The following is a 23782-nucleotide window of genomic DNA, read 5'->3' as shown; positions in this document are numbered from 1 at the left end:
GACACAGAAAAAAGAGTTGAAAGCTGCTTCACAGTCTTGCTGCTAAATATCAGTGCAGTCATTTTTTTCCTTAATTAAACACTAAGTTTCTTTGCCATTATTATCCTGTTTATTTTCCCTTTTTTTCAATGAGCATGATGGGAAGGCCCATGATGCTTTAGTCAGACCTTGGCCTCCAGCATTTCCAAAAAAAGTTTGTGCATGGGGACTTTGCCTTCCAGTTTGATGTTGTAGAAATGCTGCACGGCCTTAGTGGAGGTTTGCCTCAGAAGTGGGAGAGTCATCAGCATCTTGCCAGCTCGGCGTGGGTCTTCCATATGCTGCCCAGCCTCGTAATCCTGTAGAGCCTCATGTAAGACATCTTGAAGTTTCTGAACTGCTTCAACATCTTCTATGTGCATTGAGTCTACAAAACAAAAGAGCGACATCAGTTTTCAGTTCAGTGTGCCAGAATGTTGAATTACAGTGTAAAGGCTCTAGACTGTAACTTGCACTGTAGTAAGTAACCGTGCCATAATTATTGATGGATTTGCATGGATTTACATAGTATTTTCCATATTGTTTTAGGGATAAGCTAGATAATTATCCACTTATTTCTATATTGACCTTCAAGGAAATATTTGGGTCTCCTTGTGTAATTATACACATGGAATTGCCATCTGTAAAGGTGCTAAGTTTATGTATATAAAAAAAAAAAGTTAAAAACTATCTATGCAACTACACAAATAATTTTATATAGTCATTTTCTAGCTACACAGACATTATAGTAATGAAAGGGCAGAGCCCCTCTGTCACAGCCCATATTGCTAGGTCTGCAAGAATGACTCCCTTCAAAAAGTGTGGCACCAATCCATGGCAATCTCCATGGTTACAGACCGAGATGCCATTGATCAGAAAAACAGAGCCATTGGTCTGTCGCACTGGCTGACACAAAGAAGATGTGTGTGTGCATGTGACTTCTTCTTTCCTCCCTCTTGGGCTAGCAAGGAAATTTCCCTCTCAGCCAGTCATCCTTACATAGATTCTAATGAAGTGGTTCTCAAACTGTGGTCTGCAGAACACATACGGGTGGCACTTGGAGCTGTCTCTGCCTCGTAACACTGACATATCCTGCTAGATGTAGCCCGCCCAGAAAGTTTGGATCCTATAGAGTTACTTCTGCCAATTAAACCTTTTAAAAAAAATCAACAACCCAAATGCCTCTCTGCATCTTGCCTGGCTACTCTATATCTATCTTTGCCAGCTGTTATCAGATTTGAATAGGAGATCTAACCAAAACACATAGGAGGAACCAAACTGAACTGCCAAGTGACCTGGAAAGATTTGAGCAGTGAAAGCTGCAGGCAACAAAGGGAGATTCAGTCCAAACAAATGTAAAGCCCCAAACAGCACAGATACAAAGCAAGGAGATGTAATCAAGAAACCAAAGCATTGCAACAAAATGGGTGTATTTTAAATTTATAGTCCTAATCCTCTGACTATTTCCTTTAACTATAAATACCGCAGGAAAGGTCAGAGATAAATAATGGGAGCTTTGGGGTGGGGGGAAGGGGAAGGTAGTCCACGAAAGAAGTGGTTCAGAGTATGTAAAGGTGAGAGAACCTAATATGTTATCCTGAGGGCAATGATAGGCATTGGGTACATCATTTGCAATTGATTATCCTTCCCTAGAAGTCAAAAAGTCATTCTCCTAAATTGGCTGGATATGGTTTCTGAAATGAAATTTGTTACATAATAATAATAAAATAATAATTTCCCATTCTTTTTGTCTGTGTTAGCTCTTAGTTGCTTTCTTATATCTTCTAACAGGATTGAAACTTAAGGCAACTCAATACTTAGCACAGGGACCTAATAGCCACTTTTTCTCCCTTGCTCCCCAGCAGCTGGGAGATGAAGGGGGGAAGAAATGTTTTTTCTTCTGTAACAAGTATCAACACCACCATCACCAGAGGACTTATGGGAGGTTGATCTGGGACACCCCCTATCTCTCTGAGGTAGAATGAGTGGCGTTGCCAGGGCTTCTAACCCGAAGTATGGTAGGCCTTAGTGTGCAAGCATTCTTTGATTATACGGGGAGAGCAGTTGGATCTCCAGGACAGTTGTCAAAAGTGTGGTGAAAGAAAGAGTAGCCATCGGCACTCCCCTCCAGTTACCAACACATAGATGGGTGCATCATCTTAAGAGAGCTTGATAAAATACCACAGCCTTATACACTATTTATCATGAGGGTTAACTCAATCAAATTGTGGCCTTGTTGCCTATTCAGTTAGAGAATGGACCACATGTAACACTACGGCAGATGGGTGCACACTCAAGGAAATCAGTGAAGTTGTGCAAACTTACACTAGGGTTGATTGTGGGGTAGTGAGTCCATGGCATTATAAGAGTATTTCCTCAAGAGGCCCATTAAATATAAAACCCATTTTCATAGCATTGTAGTTTTGATTTTAATTTTTGACTATTTAGCAAAGCTCTTTTTTCAGATGGAACAATGATTAAGTGAAACTTCTTCCTGTAGCCAATAAACTTACATAATTATTTCTTCTGTTGTATTAAGCAGCATCACATACCTGATGGCTGACACAGCACCTGATTTGTCAGTTTTATCCTACAGAAAATAACAGTCTATCAGGTTGTGTGCCATGAGTTTAATTTTTGCAACTCTTACCTATCAAAGTAATTTTTGTTGAAGCATGTGGCTCCATTAGCTTTAATTGGACTATTTGTTTGAGTAAAAGTTACTCAAGTGAGTAACAATTACAGGATTAGGCCCAGGAACCTGAACTACAATCCTAGAGATAAGATACATATTTCCTACTAATTCATGTTTTCTCAGATAATTTCAGCATGTGGGAAATACACCTCTTACTAAAAAGACAGTGTGACAAAAACACTACACACACAGGTAAATAAGAGGTTAACAAAGAAAGGTTAATGTTCCATCTTGAAAGAAAGCTGCAAACTGAAAAAAAAAGTTATAGCTCTTGCTCTGAAACAGACAATTATATACAAGTTTGGATCATTTAGCACGTATTACTGATTCTGATGACAGTTTATCTGTTAATTACACATAATGGAGTCCTATGGGGGTTTTACATGTTTAATAATTCTAGGTCTCAGAGAATACATGCCCTAAGAAGCATGCAGTTAGACATGTTATGCACACACTGCTGAGATTAGATACCGTGCACCAAGGTAGTCAGGTCTAAAAAAATTAAAAGGGAAAAACAAAAACCAAGTATATAAAGGAGGGAGTAAGGATTAAAAAATTTAAAAAGGAAAATCAGTAAAATTTTAGCACTGTTCCCATCACCCAAATCTGCCTTTTTTGCTACTTTTGTAACAACTTCAACTTTCACCTCTTTAGTATTAGTATAGAACCAGTTAGTTAATACTATTTACCTGGGACAATGAAAGGTAAATCCCTGAGTATAGAACAACACACACACACACACACACACACACACAGGTTCTGATCTTAATTATACTGGTGTAAACATGGAGTACTCTACTGAATTGAACATTCATAAACAAACACTTCTTGATCATCCACTGGACTCTATTTAAAGTGATTTCTTTGCAAACATTTACACTGCATTTCAAAAGCCAGGTTCTCTGCTGTGCCAAGCTTCTAATTACAGATCCCTGATTCTCTGGTTGGGTTTGGGCTATTCCTAATGGAGTTTTAGAGCAATGGCTAATAACAGTCCCCAAGGAAATGTCCATCAACCATGGATTGCTAAATCGCAGTGTATGCAGACTATGCCCCACCATGCCCTCTGCCAGGGCTATGCTTAGGGGCTGGTGTAGAAGCTGGGTATTCTGGCTCTGTGCCAGCTGAGAGCTCTTCCATGTCAGAGAAATTCAGCTTGCCAAATCTGTCTGTTCTCCAGCCAACAGAGGAGCAAAAAGAGGCCATAACATTCTAGAAATTGGCACTAAATGTTTGCCAATTTCTACCCTCTACAAAATTGTCCAGATTATTCCTAACTGGGTAGCTCTTTGTTTTATGCAGCAGATGCGAAGTTTGAATTTCAAAGGGATGGGTGGCAGTCTGCATTGATATATGGGTTTTGTAATATTTTCCTCAGAGGAGTGGAAGACTTTCATTGAAATCAATGGTGATCCTGTAGCTCTGTAACAGTGCAGCTCAGATTAAATTCTGGCCATATGACTTTATGAATGCATGCTGCCTGTACATTTTTTCCCTCACACTGAATTTGATTATGAGAAGAAGAAAAAAACACAGACAGAAAAAATGAAGGTGGAAAGCGAATCAGAATCTGTGACATGACACAGCTGTTACACCCCAGGTTCTCAAACTTTTTCACACTGTGGACTACATCTTAAGAGAGGGATTGTCTTGCGGCTCCCCTCCTTTCCCTTCGGTGATCATATAGCATCCCTGGGGTACACAGAGCAATTGCTTACATGGAAAAGTAATAGTCGCAATGTATTTTTTGCTGTCTTTTAAATCAATTTGGCAGTGGGAAACAAAGTGACCAGCCAACTCTCCAAGGGCCACCTGCGTGTACTCTGCAGACAGCCAGTGGTTCATGGGCCAGAGTTTGGGCAGCTGTGCCTTGGGAGATATAGAAGTATGTCACAGGAAATGAGGTGAGAACAAATAGTAGCGAGAGATGTTCACAAACAGCTATTAAGATTTCTTTAAATTCTTTGATTTAGCTTGAAAGATTTTTAAATGATTTAATTGAATTACTATAATTTAACTTCCCATTTAGAGAAAAGATTCAAAATCATTTCAGCTTTACTCATCCTAGAGTCTGCTAACACTTAAATGCAAACTCACTAAATCTGTGCTATTTAATTAGACCATGATTCAGCTGGCAGACTGCTCAGGAAAATATTAATCTCGATTAAGATCCTTCTTCATGTTCCAGCCTTGCTGTTTGGCTCTATGTCTCGTTCCTGGTATTAAATTAATGTAGATCTTAATCAGGCTGGCATTTGTTTCCGGAAATAAGGAAAATGGTCCAGAATGTTGCACTGGCCCCGCAAAAGTAAAAAGAAATAGCTTCAATAAATATAAAGTGGCAGATACAGAAACTACAACTGAATCCAGAAACAGATTAATTTATCGTTGACAAACCCTGTCTATGCTAGTGTGATGGTGAGGTCAATAAGAACTATTATAATTTAAGGGAACACAGAGGCTATGTAGAGACCCAGAAAGGCTTAATATATCAGATAACATCTAACTATTTATTACGTTAAGTATAAACATTTTAAATACTCTACCTGTGCCAGGTAAATGAACCTGTGAAAATAAGATTAGAAAAATCATTTTCCTAGTAGACCCCCCCTTGGACATCTTACAATTACCATTCCAAAGGGAAATGGTAGAAATCTACACCCAGATGTGAAATCCTTTCAAACCGGTGCCTAAATTAACAATTAAATTAAACAGGGACATGAGGATGTGTTGTCATTCAGAAGTATGCAGATTTTGATCTTAAATGACCTGCAAAAAAGCAGCACAGATTGGTGAGGGTGAAGCTTTGTACAGCCAGGCACAGGAACTCATTGATACTATGTCAAACACTATGCGCTACTCAGAGCAAGAGATTTCACTGCTGAAGTAGTGAAAGAGGTTGTTGATCAGAGTGTTGCAATGAAAGAAGGTAAAATCAACAAATTAGGACATCGACTCATTGAGCTCTGCTTTGAGAATCATCTTATCCTTGCAAATGCTTTGTTTCCCCATCACAGCAAGGGAAAATACAATTGGACCTCTTTTGATCAGCTCCACGGAAACCTGATTGATTATATCATTGTGCAGAAAAGAGAGAAAACTAGATCTCTCACCTGAGAAAAACACTACAAAATCCAGATATCAACTCAGATTACCATCTACCTTGTTTAAAATTCAGGCTTCATCTCAAATGCAGAAAACAAACATCTGGTCACCCAGGAATAATCCGAGACACACCACAGAGCATGGAAACTAGCAAATGTTTGGCATGAACCTAAAATGAGGGGAAAGAGACCACTCTAAAATGGTACTTTGTACTGTTTATGTATTTAATATCACTAGGAAGAAAACATGGAAGAGATGAAACACATGGACCTCAAATGAAGCATTTCTGCATTTCAAAAAATAGAGGCAATCTAAAGCAAGAAAATAGTAGAATGAATAAAGCAACAGGGATTATGCAGCAGTGAGCAGAAAAGTTCAGATGCTCACAAGACATGATACAGAAGAAAACATCAACAAGTAGGGGGAGAAACTTGACTGAAAGCAACCACCGGGCTATACTGATGGTTCTGTATAAGTAATTCACAAGTCAAAAATGGATACAATCAAGTTAAGCAGTTGTAAGATCCTGACAGAATTTGATGAGATCAAGAACAAGTAGAACAGTAATTAAGTGCTTTTAATGCAACTCTAGATAGCACAATCTAAATTTGGATTATGTCTCAAATAAAATGAATTTGGTGGCCTGACTCTTTTCTCTAACTGGAATTAATGAACCAAAACAATATTGCACAAATCCCCACAATTTGCAGTATCTACTGAGGAGTGCACTGTTCTGAAACTGAAAAATTACTGCACGTTGGGATTGAAATGCATGATAGAGTTGCACGGGGAAAATTGCAAACTTTGCTAAGTGCTTGCCCGCTGCATTATTTATATTTCATTTCATGAGTACTGTTACCCAAAAAAAAGTAATATAGCCCCAAAAATGTAAAAAAAGTTGTTCTTTTTTTAAAGTTGAAAGAGATTCTTTATAATCATTAAACAAACTATATTCCTGGTTTGTTTATCTGGCCTCTTCTGATAAAAATCTTCATAATTAAGACTTAGGAAAGCACTTTAACACATGCTTCAGTCCATCCTTATTTAGGATTTAAACCTGTGCTTAATTTTGAGTATTAAGCACCCTTCCTGAATAAAGATGATTTCCTGAGTCTGAGGCCTGAGGCTGGATATAGGAATGTAGACAAGTAGAATACTTTCTGCAGCTAAAGTGATTGGGCAAAAATGGTCTGAAGATAGGATTATATCTGATTATAACATTGGGAAGCAGAATTTATCAGCCAGAATATACAAGGGAAATTAAAGAGAAACAAATGAAGAAGTTCTGGTACCTCACGAAGGACAGCTAGGGCATGTATAACAAGCAGAGAGAAAAAAGAATTTAAATCAACACAGAGGTAGTTGGGAATGCACTGATCTGGCCTACTTTTAAGTAGAGACATGAAAGCTGAATTCTCAAGACAGTTTACATGCGGCCCAGATAACGCTGACTCAGGCTCGTGGGGTTCAGGCTCCACGGCTGAAAAATTGCTGTGTAGACTTTCAGGCTTGGGCTGGAGCCCATGTTCTGGGACCCTGAACTTCTACACAGCGATGTCTAGCCTAGGGTGACCAGACAGCAAGTGTGAAAAATCGGGACAGGGGGTGGGGGGGATAATAGGAGCCTATACAAGAAGAAGACCCACAAATCAGGAATGTCCCTATAAAATCAGGACGTCTGGTCACCCTAGTTTAACCCCCACAGCCCAAGCCCCGTGAACTCAAGTCAGCTGATCTGGGCCAGCCGCAGCAGGGTTTTGATCCCCATATAGATGTACCCTTGATGTACAGTGGAGAGAATATTTTAAAGATGGTGACAGTGTTACACAGAGTGTAAAAATGAATTCAAGAAATACTTTAATTCATGGTAATTAAGGTGTGTGGGGGGATTTATGGCGTCATGAAAAAACAATACGTTTAGGATTAAAATAAATTTTAAAAGGGGGGAAATTGTCTTTTCTTTTACCTACATTCCAAAAGGAAGCACAGGGTCAGGACAATGAATAAATAGACGGGACATCTACCAAGGAGAGATACAAAGCATCCGGAGAAGGGGTGATTGCAAGACTGAGTAATAGGACAAGATATTAAAAAAAAGACAAAGCTGCATGGATAACATCAAGGGTCCTATTCTTCCACTGCAGGATACAAATAATGGTTTTAATAACCAATGAGAGTTCCTTGTACTCTGAAGTGGAAAAATAGGGTGAATATAAGCATTTCTATTTCTGCTACTGTAGTTAATATAGTTGCTTTGTAGTTAGTTGATCTGGGTTTGCTTCCTGGCCAATATACCTGCCTCTTGGCAGAGGAATCATAGTCCGAAGAAGTGGGCTGTAGCCCATGAAAGCTTATGCTCTAATAAATTTGTTAGTCTCTAAGAAGAACAAGTACTCCTGTTCTTCTTCCAGTGAAGGCATTGGACTGGGAGTAAGGAACTCGGGGTTCCATTCCCAGTGCTGCCATAGGATTGGGCAAGCCACTTCATCTTTTTGTACCTCAGTTTCCTAATCTGTAAAATGGGGATAATGCCTGCCTACTTCATAATGATATGAAGAAAAACTCATTAACATACATGAGGTGCTCGGACACTAGACTGAAGTGTCAGAGAAAAGTCTATTAAATAACAAAATTCTAGCAAATGGTGGCAAACATGGACATCTTCTCTACAAATTGTGAATGGCACCGAGATGAGAACATGGAAGATGAACTGGAGGCAGAAAAGGCATTCATGTATCAGGAAACGCTTACTATACTAGCAATTTCCAATATGTTTTTTAAAGTGGTGTCCCACAAATTTTGGTATTTTTATTAGCAAAAGAAATACTAGTACAGTAACAATGACATAAATACAGATTTTATATGTTTCCTCCAAACTAATTTTAATATTAATGGAAATAATAATACAACGGACAAAATACAACTACAAAAGATGGCATCACTAGAAATTAGATATAGCCTGCTACAATATACCATATAGCTATAGTCAAAATTGGGCATAAAAGAAGATATAGATTCAATGGAATAGGAAATTTATATTGTTCTTCCAATTAACTTTTACATGGGAACACTATTTAACACTAACAAGCCTCTGCTCAGAGTATGTAATTTAGGTGAAGGTAAAGTTTGATAAGTTAAATCCTAGATATGAGCAAAATTTGCCACTGGCATATTTCATTGATGTGTAACTTCATGGGTGTGTAACTTCATTGATATCAACATTTGTCTGTGTTATGATGTATAACAGACTCCCTGATTCTCTCTCTCTCTCTCTTTGGGGTGGGGGGGATTTAAAGAGCTCTTCTTTAGAGCTAGATCAAGTAGGAGAACAGTGATCATGATGGGGAGCAGAAAAGGTCCCTCTGCTGCCTCTGAAATGGAGCAACTATGCACCCAGTGCTGAGATATAGGGGCAAATTTTCAACAGAGCTCAGATTTTTCAGGGCTCAAATCTCATTTAGGCACCTAAATAAGGGCCAGCTTTTCAATCCTGCTGAACCCTTTAGAAAAGCTGGCCACTTACTTTGGTGCTTAAATGGGAGCTGAGCTGTTCTGGAAAAGTCTGACCCCATTGTGGATGCTGAGCTTTTTTGAAAATTCTGGCCTGAAGGTACAGTCTAGCTGAGGTTGTTACTGGTTAAGCAATTCCCAAAAACTGCTCTCCTGGATCTTTCTATTTGGTATTAATCAATACACAAAAGCACATCATGCTACCACATGGTCACTTTTTACGTGTGTGTGTGCACAAGTAACTCTGTGTATATACACTCTCACACACGGTACAAACATTTCATCTCTCCTAACATCTGAGAAACTAATTGGAACATGAATATTTTGGAAAATGTTCACAGTTATTTTTCTATGTGAGTAAACAAAGTGCTCATTGGTGCCAGATTGTTTCCACTGAGCAGTGTACAGTTCAACACAGGGAATTTTCTTGCAGTCATTTTGAGGTACCTGTCCGTCTTTATGTGTGCTTGGAAGGAAGGAAGGAAGGAAGGAAGGAAGGAAGGAAGGGAACAGTGATATCGATAGGACAACCATTAATAGTAAGTCTCTTCTCTGGTATTAAAGCATAAAGAGTGCATTAATTATTATTGAATCAAGCCAGATGTTTAAAACTAAGCTGTTAATTTAGATGAATGTCATATCAAGCACTGCAGGTCAAAAAAGAATTACTGAAATCATGACTGTAAACATGCTGAACTATGTGTACAAAATGTGAAAACATTTATGCTGTTATGTAGATAAACTATAGACTCTTCCCAGACTTTATATGCATTCTGTTTTTACCAATACTTATAAAAGATTATTCTTTAAATGAGAAGTACAGACATAGTATGATGTCTAGGGAATTGTAGAAGCAGAACTATAATGGTCATTCAAAAGTGAAAACTTGCTAATAGTTACCACACAGCACTACCTGAAATATAAAATTTTCCCTCTGCTCTTAGTATAGGAAATAATGGTGGTGTCTTAGGGCACGTCTATACCCAGCCGCTAGTTCGGCGGCTGGCAATCGAACTTCTGGGTTCGACTTATCGCGTCTTGTCTGGACGCGATAAGTCGAACCCGGAAGTGCTCGCCGTCGACGGGGGAGCCTGCCTGCCGCGTCTGGACCGAGGTAAGTTCGAACTAAGGTACTTCGAACTTCAGCTACGTTATTCACGTAGCTGAAGTTGCGTACCTTAGTTCGATTTGGGGGATTAGTGTAGACCAAGCCTTAGATACCATTCTACAGAAACTGAGGGAAAATGGTGAAATTTTAATGGTATCAATGGCATATACTGTAGGAGAACTTAAGATTGAAAGATTTGGTATTTTATAAAAGGAGTACTTGTGGCACCTTAGAGACTAACAAATTTATTAGAGCATAAGCTTTCGTGGGCTACAACCCACTTCTTCGGATGCATATAGAGTGCATATAGATGCATCCGAAGAAGTGGGTTGTAGCCCACGAAAGCTTATGCTCTAATAAATTTGTTAGTCTCTAAGGTGCCACAAGTACTCCTGTTATTTTTGCGGATACAGACTAACACGGCTGCTACTCTGAAACTTGGTATTTTATGACACTTAGATTTGTCAGTCCACACAAAGAGCTTGTGGTATTTACTAAAAACAGAGTCCAATCAAGGTTAAGGCAATCCAAAAAAATTTTTCTGCCTCTGAATACCAGCAATGAAAATGGTATGATGTTGAATCATAAATCACTAAATACAGATACTGTGTCAGAAACCCCTTATTGTCTATTATTTACATTAGAGTTAACCTGGGATTCTTTTTAGACAAGATAGATGAGCCAAAAACATATGAAATCTGTAAGATTCCTTGTGGTACTTGATCTTTTTTCCCTACAGATATATAATATGAGTCCATTAATGTTAACTTGGGAGAATAAATATCTGAATAACACTAGAATTGCTTGAAGAAAGAAGAGGTGACAACAACAAAATGTATTTAAAACCAAATTATTAAATGATTATTCTTATAATTGCATTTCACTCTAGGATATCTATTATAGTTGCATTTACATTAATCAAGGTCATGGTTACGTAAAACTGAACTACTCTATTTTGTCTAGGAAAAAGCTTATACTGTACTTTTAGTAGAATTTGCAATCGAAACACTAAGGGTTTGATTTTCTGTAATGACTTGTAATTTTGTAAGTGCAATTCACACCTACAAATTAGTGTGATAGCAATTGGTAGAAGTTTGACATCTAACTACCTGAGTTGCATGTGCAACCTACTAAAACTAGAGATTGGTTTGACCTTTTCCTGAAAATGATACTCGAAGAATCCAATCCTGAATTCCTGCTCAGATAAAACTCCTGCTTATGTCAATGTGTGTTTTCTTAAGTAAAAAGTTCAGTGGGACTACTCATATGCTAAAGAGCTTCTAGGATCAAGATTCGGGCCCTTAGTAACTAAAATGTAACTAACAATATAAATACCGTTAACACAAAGCCAAGTTGGTATTAGGTAGCTGATATGCATTTTAAATCCTTTTCACAATAGTTTAGTTTCAAGTCAGCATATAATTTTATTAAAATATGGGGAGGAAATGATTTCATTTTAACTTGCTTTGAATTTTAATACACTGCACTGTATTTGTTCACATTACCCTGGATGTAATTCCCATTGAAGTTGATGGGAATTGCAGTAACTTAAACTACAGATGAATTTGGTCCACTATATGTAGCATGTATAACTAAACTTTTTTGATGATATCTTATGCAGTTATCCATCATGTCTTTCTTATTGAATAACCTATAGAAATGTTTCTTAACCAAACAGGCTTAGAATTATAAAATAGCAAAAATAAATAAAATAATAAAACTTCTCAATTTAGACCCCTAAATGACCATAACTTTGGTGTTCTGCACCTGGAATATAATCTTGGGGGAAACCTTTCCTATAGCTATGAAGTGTTTTGAACTCAATATTCAGCTTGCTCTCAAATAAATCATCTTCCAAAAAGAGACTTTGACCATTGAATGGCATACCAGAACCATTCTGTGTAGGGTAAATAAAAAGGACACATACAAATTAAGAAGATTCAATAAGGGGATGGAGGATATTTTACAAAGAAACAAATGGTGTTTTGGTTTTGCATTTTTTGAATTATATTTCCAATTAAAAATGCAAAATGCTAAATACCATTACAAAGACAAATAGGAAATTACAACTTCATTGTTGAAAACAATTTCCCTCCTATCAGTCTGAGGATTCATGCATCAATATTGTAGATGAACTGTTAATTACAAAATCAATTAAAAAATTATTTCTAAAAACAGTCACGCGTCCTGGCTCTCAGGGGGGCAATTTGGGCAGAAGGTCTCATCTCACTAGGACCGCGCCAAATCACAAGTCGTCATCCACAAGTAAGCAAAAGCAATCTGGTTTTTCATTTTTCAGCGCGGCTGAGCCCAGCCTGAGATTGATCGTCACATATGGCCCCAGAAAACAAACTGTCAATACCTTGAATGCTGCAGAATTTGAACAAATAGCCGTCCGCCCATTCAAGCCACTCATTGCATCCCATTTAACAGATTTTATTGACAGTTTCCTTCTTGTAATTAAAGGGAAAACTACTGGCCAGCAACCAAGATAAAGTTCAAAGATAGGGTCAAAACAAAAGCAGATGGAGGGGCACGGTGTGACTGTCAATGGTACATAGCATCAGAGCACGTTATTGACACACAGGTATCTAATGATCGGCACGTCATTAAAGAGGGATGTATCCTGAACTTTATGCAAATGATAAAAGGGACTTAAGACCATAATAAAGCATTAGGGAGACAAAAGGAAAAACAACAAAGCACAAACGATTTTTACTTATCAGACACTGTTCACTGCTTCAGCACTTTTATATTCAAATTTAGAGAAAAAAAAATACTTTCTGCGATTCTTAACCCCTTCTGCACAGGTAATATCTTTTAGTGAAACTTTACTAGAATAATAGAGGATTCATATGGTAAAGCGTAGCCCTTGTACGATGAAAAAGGGAGTTTCCCCCCTGCAACCAACTCTGGGTTCACCTTACCAATACATTTAATAGCTGTATTCAAGGAAATCATATAATGCATATAGTCATGCATCCATCCATTCTATTCAGTTTAAGTGAAATGATTAGTCTTATCTGGATTATGAAATGGATTTAGTAGAATAATGTCTATATTCATTTGAAAGGATCTCTGCTTGTGTAATACCTTCCAAATTATCCAGTGTATTATTCTTTACTGCATTAGGAATATATTCCACAATGGCTTAAAACCGTAAAGAACTTCCTTAATTTGAACTACCTTGTTTATAGCCTTTCCATGTAAGAGCCACAAAAACTGAAGCTCCAATTAAGAATTACTTATTCCTAAACATTGTTTAGAACAACCATGCAGAAGATACTATGGGAAGGAAAAAAGTGACGTGAAAAAAATGTAGCAACCATCATGACAAACTGCCAACCTGAATTAGCAAGCGCTATAGCTTTGAGGGTCACAAACTCTTCTTTCTCCAACTTCATGCTCTTGTATTTCTTTACCAGCTGCAGGATGGCATTGTTGAGGTCAAGAAGGCCTGCTAATTTGGACTGGTCTTCATCCATAATATAATCTTCAGCATAGACAAGCTCATCCTCAAAAGAAAGTGATCGGTACACTACGCCCAGGATCAAAATCTCCATCCAAGCACTCTGCAGAAGGCTCATCTGGTCAGCCAGAGACAAAGTGGAGAATCCTAAACAGCAAAAAAGGGCAGGGGAAAAATATTAAATAGGTTCAAATGCACCATAACTCTGCATTACAACTTTCCCTTTTTGTTTTGTTTTTATGTAAGTTATGAATCAATATATATGGATTCCACTCTCCCCCTCTGCAAGATCAATCAGCATAAAATTAAAGGGCTTCTAATCAAGGTAAAAGTTAGAAGCAAGCCTGAATTTGTATGCATTTTCTGTAGGAGTTGTATTAATTCGGAGGAGTTATAACAGCAACGTAAAATGGTTTGCACTTTCTCTTCTCAGTAGAAACATTCTAAAATCTGATGCTATGAGGCTCTGATCTGATGGCATCTAACAAGCTAGATAATAAAAAACCTAGGTTCAAAGGGCTTTTATTAGCAGAAACTTAGTTCTGTTCATCACTGCTGTAAAGAGAATGAACTAATGTCTTCAGAGGCCCCCTTTAAACCAAGGAGCATGTTTTCGAAAAAACTTTTTTAAGAGGAAAGATTTTTTGCCTTAATAGAATTAAGGTGATTATCACAATGAGCAAAGAGCGCTTTGAACTTCAACCTCAGCAGAAAGAGAAGTAAGGCCTATCCTCTTCAGAAAAGACGCTAATTACTTCTGTAATGGCTTCTGCCTCTACTACGGTTGCTGAAATAACAGGATGGCACATTAAAGTGCCAAGTGAATAGTAATCACACCATCATTTTTGAGAGGGAGAGAGAAAATTTAATAATGCCTCTTAATGAATTTAAGTTTTGCCTTCTTTTTTTTCCTGCTCTCTTTCCTAATAGGATCACTAAGGGCAAGTATCTTTACTGTCTTACCTTTTCAAGCTCTTGTTTACAGTAGCTGTTAATTTATTATATCAAACTGCTAATATCCCCAATCACATTAGGAGCTACAGAACAATATGGGAGAGGAAGTGATTTCCTGGCCTGTTGGTGAAATGTAGTAGTTTGCCAGTTGGCACCATCAACCACAAGTACTTAATAAAATCATCAAAGGGGATTAGTCAAGCTTTTCTTAAGGGGGTCTTAAGACATGTCTGAAGCTTTCATGTAGTTGTTTATGGAGCTGCTTACATGTTCTTTGACAGGGATCCTGCTGCAAGAAGAGTCTTTGTCATTCGACTATAAACGCATTTCCCTCCTGTTTTGAAAGTCTGGATTTACATTTCAGTAAGAATATAACAAACTGGCAAATGTACACAGGTGTCTGCTACAAATTAGTAACGAACCTATTACATTTTTTTTTATTAATGCATCTAAAGCAACAAGCATCCATAAAAACTGAAACACAAAACTGGCTGCTCTCTCTCTCGTTTTCATTTTCTCATACTGTCTTTTGTGCCCAGTGATAGAATTGTAGTTCCCTGCCTTCAAAACAAATCCAACAAAAATAGCAAACAAGAAGAACCTTGAAGAGGTGAAAAAAGAGAACACCACATCTGTGATTAAAATAAATAGGATGGAAAGGGAAAGGAAATAATCATTTGAAAAGTCATAAGGAGGAATGTACGCTTTCAATTAGCTTTCATGTTTCTGTTCCTTTCCCTTCTCTCAAGAACCAGTTTTTCTGCAGTAGCAGATGGACAGAGAACGTAGCCTGCAGCACCGTCCTGTGACAGCCCTATTCTCCCTTCCAGACACTGCTGTTAGTAAATAGATTTACACATTCTCCAATCTCCACACATCTTTCTGCCGAATAATTAAAAGCAGGATGATTAGTTTATTGAGTGGAAGGAGGAACTTTTTTATTGAGGTCCATCCACGATTTTATCAGGGCCAGCACTTTTACGGTTGTCATGAGGGTGCAGGCATCCAATTTTTCTTATCTGCCTGATTAATACAAACGCTGTTTCAGGACGCATTAATTAACAGATACAAATCTACGTTCTCATGGAAGGATCAATACAGAGAAGAAAAGAGGCATCAATGTGAATTTAGTGCTGATGATGGAGAAGGCACTCTATTGACATTTACGTGCATGGAAACTTTAAAGTTGCAGTAGAGCCCCTTTGTCCCTGTGATTTACAAATGACCAATTTTTTAGCCATAACAATGTTTCACACACTTCTGAGGGGTTTAATTAAGCAAAAAGCAATAAAATCAGTTTTGATTAAAAAAAGTTTAACTTGCATTCACCTCCTTTCTATTTTTCTCAAAGCTCTCAACTTCCTTCTTTTATTTACTTATCTACTTTTGTACAAGAGTTTTTACAATTACAGTGTGTTTCGATACCACATTTATCGGGTGTCATAATAAAAGGAAACCACATACAACCTCTATGAAAAAAATGAGGACACTGCCTGTGATTTACTGTGCAGTACTTATGAAGAATGCATCTTCTGCAGAGGCATTACAGATGCTAAGGTTTTTCACAGGAAATGTTTAAAAATCAACACAAATTATTATATCAAAGAAACTGACAAATATAAATCACAAAATTCTACTCTTTACTAATAAAACAAATATGCACAGTCATTTCCTCCTCTGTTAAAAGCAACTTTTGCTTGAAAGTCTGCTCAGTGAAAGCCTATTTTAACTCTTAGGTACAACCCTTCACGGGAAGTAAAGTTGAATCTTGTAGTATCTAACCTATGGAGTGGTTTTTTGTTTTTGTTTTTTTGCCAGAATATTTGGAAGCGTAAGACATGCCTATAGTACAATACAATTTTCCTTTCACTGGACATTCAGCATATCGCAGTAAATGAAGGGGTTAAGAAGGGATATGTGTTTACATAATGAGATCTGTTAAAAATTGTTGAGACCCCTATTCCTCTCTCTCATCGAACTCTGGTCCTGACCCTATAAACCTTACCCACATGAACACTCTCTATTTATGTTCCAACTCCTAATTCAATGAATCAATCAGGACCAAAATACGTTCTAAATTTTGAGCAGACGTTCCAAAATTTGGCCTTCTATTTGCAAATATAGGAACATTTTTTATGAAAAATATATTTTAATTATACCTAATATCCAGATGTAGTGACAGCACCAGTGTTACTAACTAAAGTCACAATAAATAGATATATGAAGTGTTTTCATTAGCAATACTAACCTAAACTAATAACCCAAATAATAATTTGTCCTAGCCTGAAAAAATATTAACCCTGTTTTCTGATAAGTGACTATTTTCTATTCAAAATGTAATTATTTGAAAAGAAATCCCCAAACTATGTATAAATACATGTCAAGCTATCTGGACTAGTTACAGGCTTCTAGCTCACAATAGTGAACTCTTTTCAAATAGATATAAGAGGTTGCATTATGGTTGTGTTGCTGATCTTTATGTAGTGCGTTGCATGGGTCTTTAATCCCTGGTGTTTGACAGGTCATAGTTTAAAATGTTCAGCTGTATTATGGCTTTTAAAAATGCACTTATATTGTGGTACTTTCCCTCCCTCGTTCCCAGCTTGGACCATTCCATGCATATTGGTGACAACTTTGATCTCTCTTCATCTCCTTCCCCGAGTCAGTGCCATTTAATGTATCTCAGGCATTTTGCTAGCAGAATGACTCTGTACCTTGACCTGCAGTTAAATAGCATGTTTATCTGCAATACAGTGTGCTCCAAATAAACCAGATGACAGTTTGGAATAACGTCATTTGGAAGGATTGAAAAGCTTCTCAAGAGTCAGGTACCCCCGAGGTAATAAGCTTGAAGGAAGCATGTTTTGTGCCAACCCTCCTGCCATCTTCTACTAGACGCTCATGTGCTTGACAATGATGCCATGGGCACTTGTCAAGATTTTTTTTATTTTTGCCTGGCAAACTGATGCACTTTGCAGTCAACTTACAAAAAAGGCTAAGCATTTGAAAGTGTGAAGGGCAAAAAATATCTGACGGCTAGTCTTCAAAAATACACTTTCATTTCAGAAAGTATAAATGTTTATTTCCTGAGCTGAGTGTTGACAGAAATAGGCTGCAGTGCAGGCATATGAATTTAACCCCTGCTAGGCATTCTTTTCAGTGCCCTTTTTATATAGCTGAGTGCAAGCATTGTAAATCTACAGGGTGTCTCATAATATCAGTTAGCAATGGCATAGATTTGCTGGTTACAGTTGTTGGATTTTTTTTGGGGGGGGGAATTGTAATGTTTCTCCCTCTAAAAATAGCGACTTTTCAACACACAGTATATCACACTCAAACTGTAATTATGCCATAATGATTCACTGCGATCACTAAGTGTGCACTGAGAGAAGGTTGATTGAGCAACTTAGCATATGCTTGATTTTTCCTTTCACATACCAATAAACCCAGTGCTTAGAGGAAGTGAGGGATAAATAGGTAACAAAGGCCTTAGCGTTTTTATTATGTGTCCTTCCACTAACAAGAAGCTGAACTATACTATCCACAGTATTAGGAGTTCTAAGCCCTGGTTACATACAGATTTAGCAGACTTTTAAATGGGGCTATTTAATCCATTGCTCTCTTCAAATATCGGCACATGTAGCACTTCCTTTCTATTTCACATCACACACAGCTCCATGCTAAGCAGGGTAAATCTTTTATATTCCTGAAGACCCTTTCCTCTACTTCATTAAGATGGACTTCGTGGACACTAACTCACTAGGGGCTAGAGTGAAGCAGCTGCAGATGGTCAAGTGCCAAAGCAAGATCTGTAGCATATACAGAGCACTATGAGAACTATTTTACAAAAAGCGTGTCGACAGTTATCCCTGCTATTATTTTCAGCATTAAGCATTTGATGCCTAACCCAGGCTACTCCTTCTTAAACCCTTGTGTCTTTTGCTTCACATTAAACTAGATTTATTACATCAATAGTATTTGTTTATAAACCAGGATTTTTTTTTTTTTGTATTGGATACCAAAATAATTGACAAATCTGGAAGTTACTGATGTTTATTGATAATCTGGCCCCAATTACTTCACCGTTTGTTTCCATGTTTTTGTGTCTATGAGCAAAATATTCCTCTAGTTTCCAATGTATTACACTTCAAATATCTTCATTTACATTTTTTATAATCAAAGCTGTGCTTTAAAATGACATGTTCACTAGCGTGTTGCAAATTCAATATATTTCCACAGTTGAAATATCAGAGTTTGGATTTTTAAATTATTTATACTTAATTTTGATAGATTAACTTCCTTCTAAATGTTTTGTGTGTACTGGTGTTTCCAGTGCAATTTCCTCATTTCAAAAATGATGCATATTCACCATTGGCTGAAAGAACAAAACCAAAGTTTTCAAAGCTATGGCTTATTTCTCTCTCTCTCTTTTCCTGCAAAGCAGAATACTTTATCTAGTGTGCTTGGCTTGGGATTCAAACTATCAACGGTGGGCCAAATGTTTATGTCTGTTGCACCAGTGTAAATCAGCAGTAGTTCCACTTCATTCTGAAATCCGAATCTGGTCTAACAGGTTTCCAGATTTGTTACTGTAGGACTATTGTCCTCTCTCCTTTTCATATACATTCAATACTTGCCTAGATTCACCCTGGGACTCCCACGGATGTAAACCCTGGCAGAGGACTCCAGCAGCAACATTTCTGCTATAGGAACATGAGGCTGTTTAGACACGACTAGGGCAGCTGGGGAAAGGCACCTAGGTAGCACTGACTCCAACTTAAAGCTGTTCTCTTCCCATTGGGGAAATCCCAGGGAGAGCAGGAAGCATTAATAGTATTCTCCTTTAGAGTAAATACTCCCCTGACTTCCAGGCTCCTGAATCGCATAATTCATGTAATCCCATTTTTAAAAGCACAAATTTACCTCATTGTAGTCTATAAACATTTTGGCCATTAAGCAGATCACCAAATGCAGCTGCAGTACTTTCACTCTGATATTATGTAGTCACCACCTATATTTTATAGATTGTGGCCCCAGTTTGTCTCCTGGCAGGTTAGTACAACTCCACTGACTTCCAAAGACTTAAATCTCATCACACCAGCATTGAATTTGGGTCCCAACAGTACATGTTGGTTCCTTGAAAATATCTGTCACAGCTGTTTGCTTCATGGCAGTCTTCAAAACAAACCCTTGGTACTGAAGGTAAGCAACTGCACATGGTGCCACAGCAAGATGGAGCCTGACAACAACTGAAGATTTTCATGTGGTAAATATCAGATAAAGCTAAAAGCGCAAATCTGTCAAAACTGTAAGTCAAGACCAAATACACAAGCATAAAGACAGACTTTATCCTGCCTTTCTGGACAAATTTGAAATGTCATAGTAACATTGTATGTTTAGGGACTAGTTTGTAGCATTATGGACCGAAGTTCTCTCTCACTTGCGTTTGGCCCCATGACTTTTGCACAAAACTAAGAAAAAAAATGATCAGTTTGTCCAACTGATACTTTGTTACAGAGGATAAGTTGAGCCTCTCCCTCATGAATATAATGGGGAAAATAGGTGTGCTAAGGTAAGAACTGGTTTCGGCATCTGTAAACTCAGATCCTTGTCTGACCACACCCTCCATCTCATCACACAGTTTGGAAGTTATACTGTCTGCACTAAGAGTTCTGATTGCCATCTGCTAGTTTTGCCTTAGGGGCAAGGGCACCGGATAGATAGATTTCACAACAAGTGTGTCTGGGGGCCAATTTGAGCCTCCTAAGAAAGGCCCCCATGTATCTTCAGAGTCTAATGTTGTCTTGGGCCAGCGCTGTTCATTTTTCTATTTCTTATTTAAATATACCTCTATATTTTTATCTGTTTATGTAAGTTCTTATAAAATATTAATTTATTTTATTTTATAACACAGAAAAATGCTGACCATAAGCACTGTTGAGTAAACCTTACTGATAGGATGGCAAGTGCCAAACAGTAGATTGAGAAACCTTGGGCTTTTATCACAATGCTACTTTCATCTCACTGAAACAACAGCAGATAGATGGGTTGGCAATAAAAATGCATTCACACTGCGTGTCCATCTCAATCCATTAAGAACAATGGATTCTCACTAAGCAAATATTCACTTGTCAGAAGTATTTGCAACACTGGATTCATTCAGCAGGACTAAGTAAGTGAGGTTCACAGCAATTTAAAAGCAGCAAATTAGACATTTACAAACAGTGAAGATGCTTCTTGTCTAGCGTGACCTTTCACTCAGACTGTACAAGAAGGTGTTAATGTAATTTAAATGCCAGTTAGAAATATTTCAGTTTTGTTGTCTACTCTCTATCAAACCTTACATAATAATTCTAAAGAGGAACAATTTAAGTTTGTAATTTTTTTCCACACAGAAGGCTGCATTCCTCATGTAACTTATGGTAGTTCACAAGCATGTAGTTGTTTAAATCAGATTTATGTCCCAGAAAGAAAAGAAATGTGTCCATATCTATATATCTTTTAGTTTCTTGCTATTTCCAGTTACAGTACTAATTCTTGCAAGTTTTTCTTTAAGACTAACAGCATAATAGCAGCTTGAATGTGTCACAGAAAGGAACCTTTTATCTGACTCCATACTAGCCTTTTCAATTGCTAACATTCAGCAATGTGACAAGTTAGATGTAACAAGTTAGCCATAGTTGCCTGGGGACAGATTTGGTAAGCCCTCCATGTGTGGCACTCCCTTTAGTGGGGGTTCCACACACAGAAAGCTTGCAACATTGGACTCTATTTCCCTCACCTGTAATTTCACACCATACTATCTTAGTATTCTGATCTCAAAAAATTAAGAAAAAAATAGGTTTAAACAATTAAAGAGCCTGATTCTCCTCTCACACTGATTTCACCACTGGAACACTACAGATTCCAAACAGGGTTATGCCAGATTTATACTAGCATGAAATGAAACCAGAATCAGGTCCAACACATACATTTTGATTCATCATTGAGTGCTATGAGAACAAGGGAAAAAATAACTGTAAAGAAGAAAGGGATTATTTTTCCTTCCTACTTGCAGGATGGTATGTGAAAACACTTGTGTGCTACCTTTCTACGCTGGTGATTTTAACTTTAAGATATCGCCAATGGAAGAACTCGAACATTCAGGTGAGTAGTACAGTGTGGTCCACTACAGTTGTAGGTCTCCTGAAGGGAGAGCAATCCTAATGTAAAGAGTCCTGGGTATGGCTGTTTTTGAGTACACCAGTATGTACAATCTGATTTGTTTGTTTAAAGTTAACATTTGCAGGTCTTCAACTCATGATCTTTAAACATGGTTGGGTCCCGGCTACCTGAAAGAGTGTCTCTTCATCTGTGTAAAGGTGCTGCAGGTCAGATCAATTTATGTGCTCCTACTACCATATCAGTTCCTAAATATGAACAGGTGTGAACCAGGGGCAGAACATTTTCAGTGGAATTTGCTTCTCTAAATAGTCCAAGACAGCCTGAGCTTGTTAACCTTCAGGCTGAGGCATTTAAACGAGAGAGAGAAAGGAGTAGGTCTATATTTATGATGCTGATAGTTTGCTTTGGGTGAGTCTACTATATAAAAAGGCCCAAATTTTCAAACCCAGACTCTAATTTTGCACTCACTTTCCCTCAGTGAGTTGTGGATGCAAGTATTAGAAATTCAGGCATGTTACTAAGAGATTTGCAGGTGCAAATGTCATTTGCGCCTGCAAATCATGTAGGTATCACCGTTGCATCTTTTGTGCTTATAAATGATTGTAGATGCAAAAATGCAGGTACAAAATTAGAAGCTGGGTTGAAACCTCGTTGAAAATTTTGCCCATAAAATGGCCAATTTGGTTAACATGGAAAAGCCATTACGGTGTATGCACTTCCCACCAAGTTGTAACGAAACATTTTATATGGTTTTCAACTAGCCCGAATTAAACTGCACACTCACACAGGTCCCACTGATTCAGTACTATCTAAGTACACATTGGTGCGACAATGGGCAAGGGATCAGGTCATATATCCTCAGACAATGGGAGTAACTCACACACTTCCATTAAGATTGCAAAAGTTCTGATGTTGCCATTCTGATATAATGAAAAAACAGATACACACAAACCAGCACCAGAGCTGGCTCCCTTGCTCATAGTCTCAGCATGTGTTGAATGAGCATGGAGACTGAGTAATTCTGACTCCCTACAAATAGACTTTCCCAAATTTTCCTAAAAAGAACGTGAAGAGAAAAAAAATTGAAGAAAGTGACAAAACAAGAACAACAAAAGTCATCTCCTGGAGACATTTGTATTGCCTCAGTTAGCATCACAATGGTTCCAAATTTAACAGACAGGCAACAAAACTAGAATATTCAGAATTAAAGCTTCTTAAACCTTCCTAGATTCACACAGACTTGCAGATATTGTAGGGTCTGAAAATAATTAGGGGTCATGGCACTCATAAGTGCTGCAAAGACTGGGCACAATCGATTGAATTGAAGATGGCATGAAAAGCCTTCTCTCTGAATTTCTTAGTGGTTTTTTGTTTGCTTGCTTTTTCATCCGCTTTCAAAATCAGATTATAAATGTTAGAAGGAGAGGGGGCTTTGTATATGTGTAATATGAGCCACAGTTTACTGATAAACTCTACTGGGTCTACTTTGAGTGCTCTTTGGCTCAAACAGTGTTAGGTCATTACTGTCTGGCTTTCACTTCTCTAGGGAAGCAACCAGTCATTTCCTCATTGAGAACAGTGGCAATCCCTGGTCCCTCCATCTTTCCATCTGGCAAAGTCAAATTTCCAGGAATTGCCCAATCTGGTTATTATGAAGCCAGTGTTGGAATGTATTAGCATACAGCAATGGCTATGCTCACAATGCAATCAATGTACATAAATTAAGCCTGCCTGTGCTGTGACAGCTATGTGTGAAAAG

General features: G+C 37.8%; 1 protein-coding gene across 3 annotated transcripts in view; it reads right to left on the bottom strand.

The window, feature by feature from the left end:
* Nucleotides 1-161: 161 nt before the first annotated feature.
* The window catches only part of ESRRG (estrogen related receptor gamma), a 437669-nt gene continuing 414048 nt past the window's right edge, over nucleotides 162-23782 (bottom strand). For all 3 annotated transcript variants that reach the window (XM_065400566.1, XM_065400565.1, XM_065400567.1), the window contains exons 6-7: nucleotides 13783-14052; nucleotides 162-406 (exon numbers count right to left, since the gene is read on the bottom strand). In XM_065400566.1, coding sequence (XP_065256638.1) covers nucleotides 162-406; nucleotides 13783-14052 — 515 coding nt within the window. The remainder of the gene's footprint in view (nucleotides 407-13782; nucleotides 14053-23782) is intronic.

The sequence above is a fragment of the Emys orbicularis genome, chromosome 3 (genome assembly GCF_028017835.1).
Source record: "Emys orbicularis isolate rEmyOrb1 chromosome 3, rEmyOrb1.hap1, whole genome shotgun sequence".
Lineage (NCBI taxonomy): Eukaryota > Metazoa > Chordata > Testudines > Emydidae > Emys > Emys orbicularis.
This window is presented reverse-complemented; position numbering and strand designations above follow the sequence as displayed.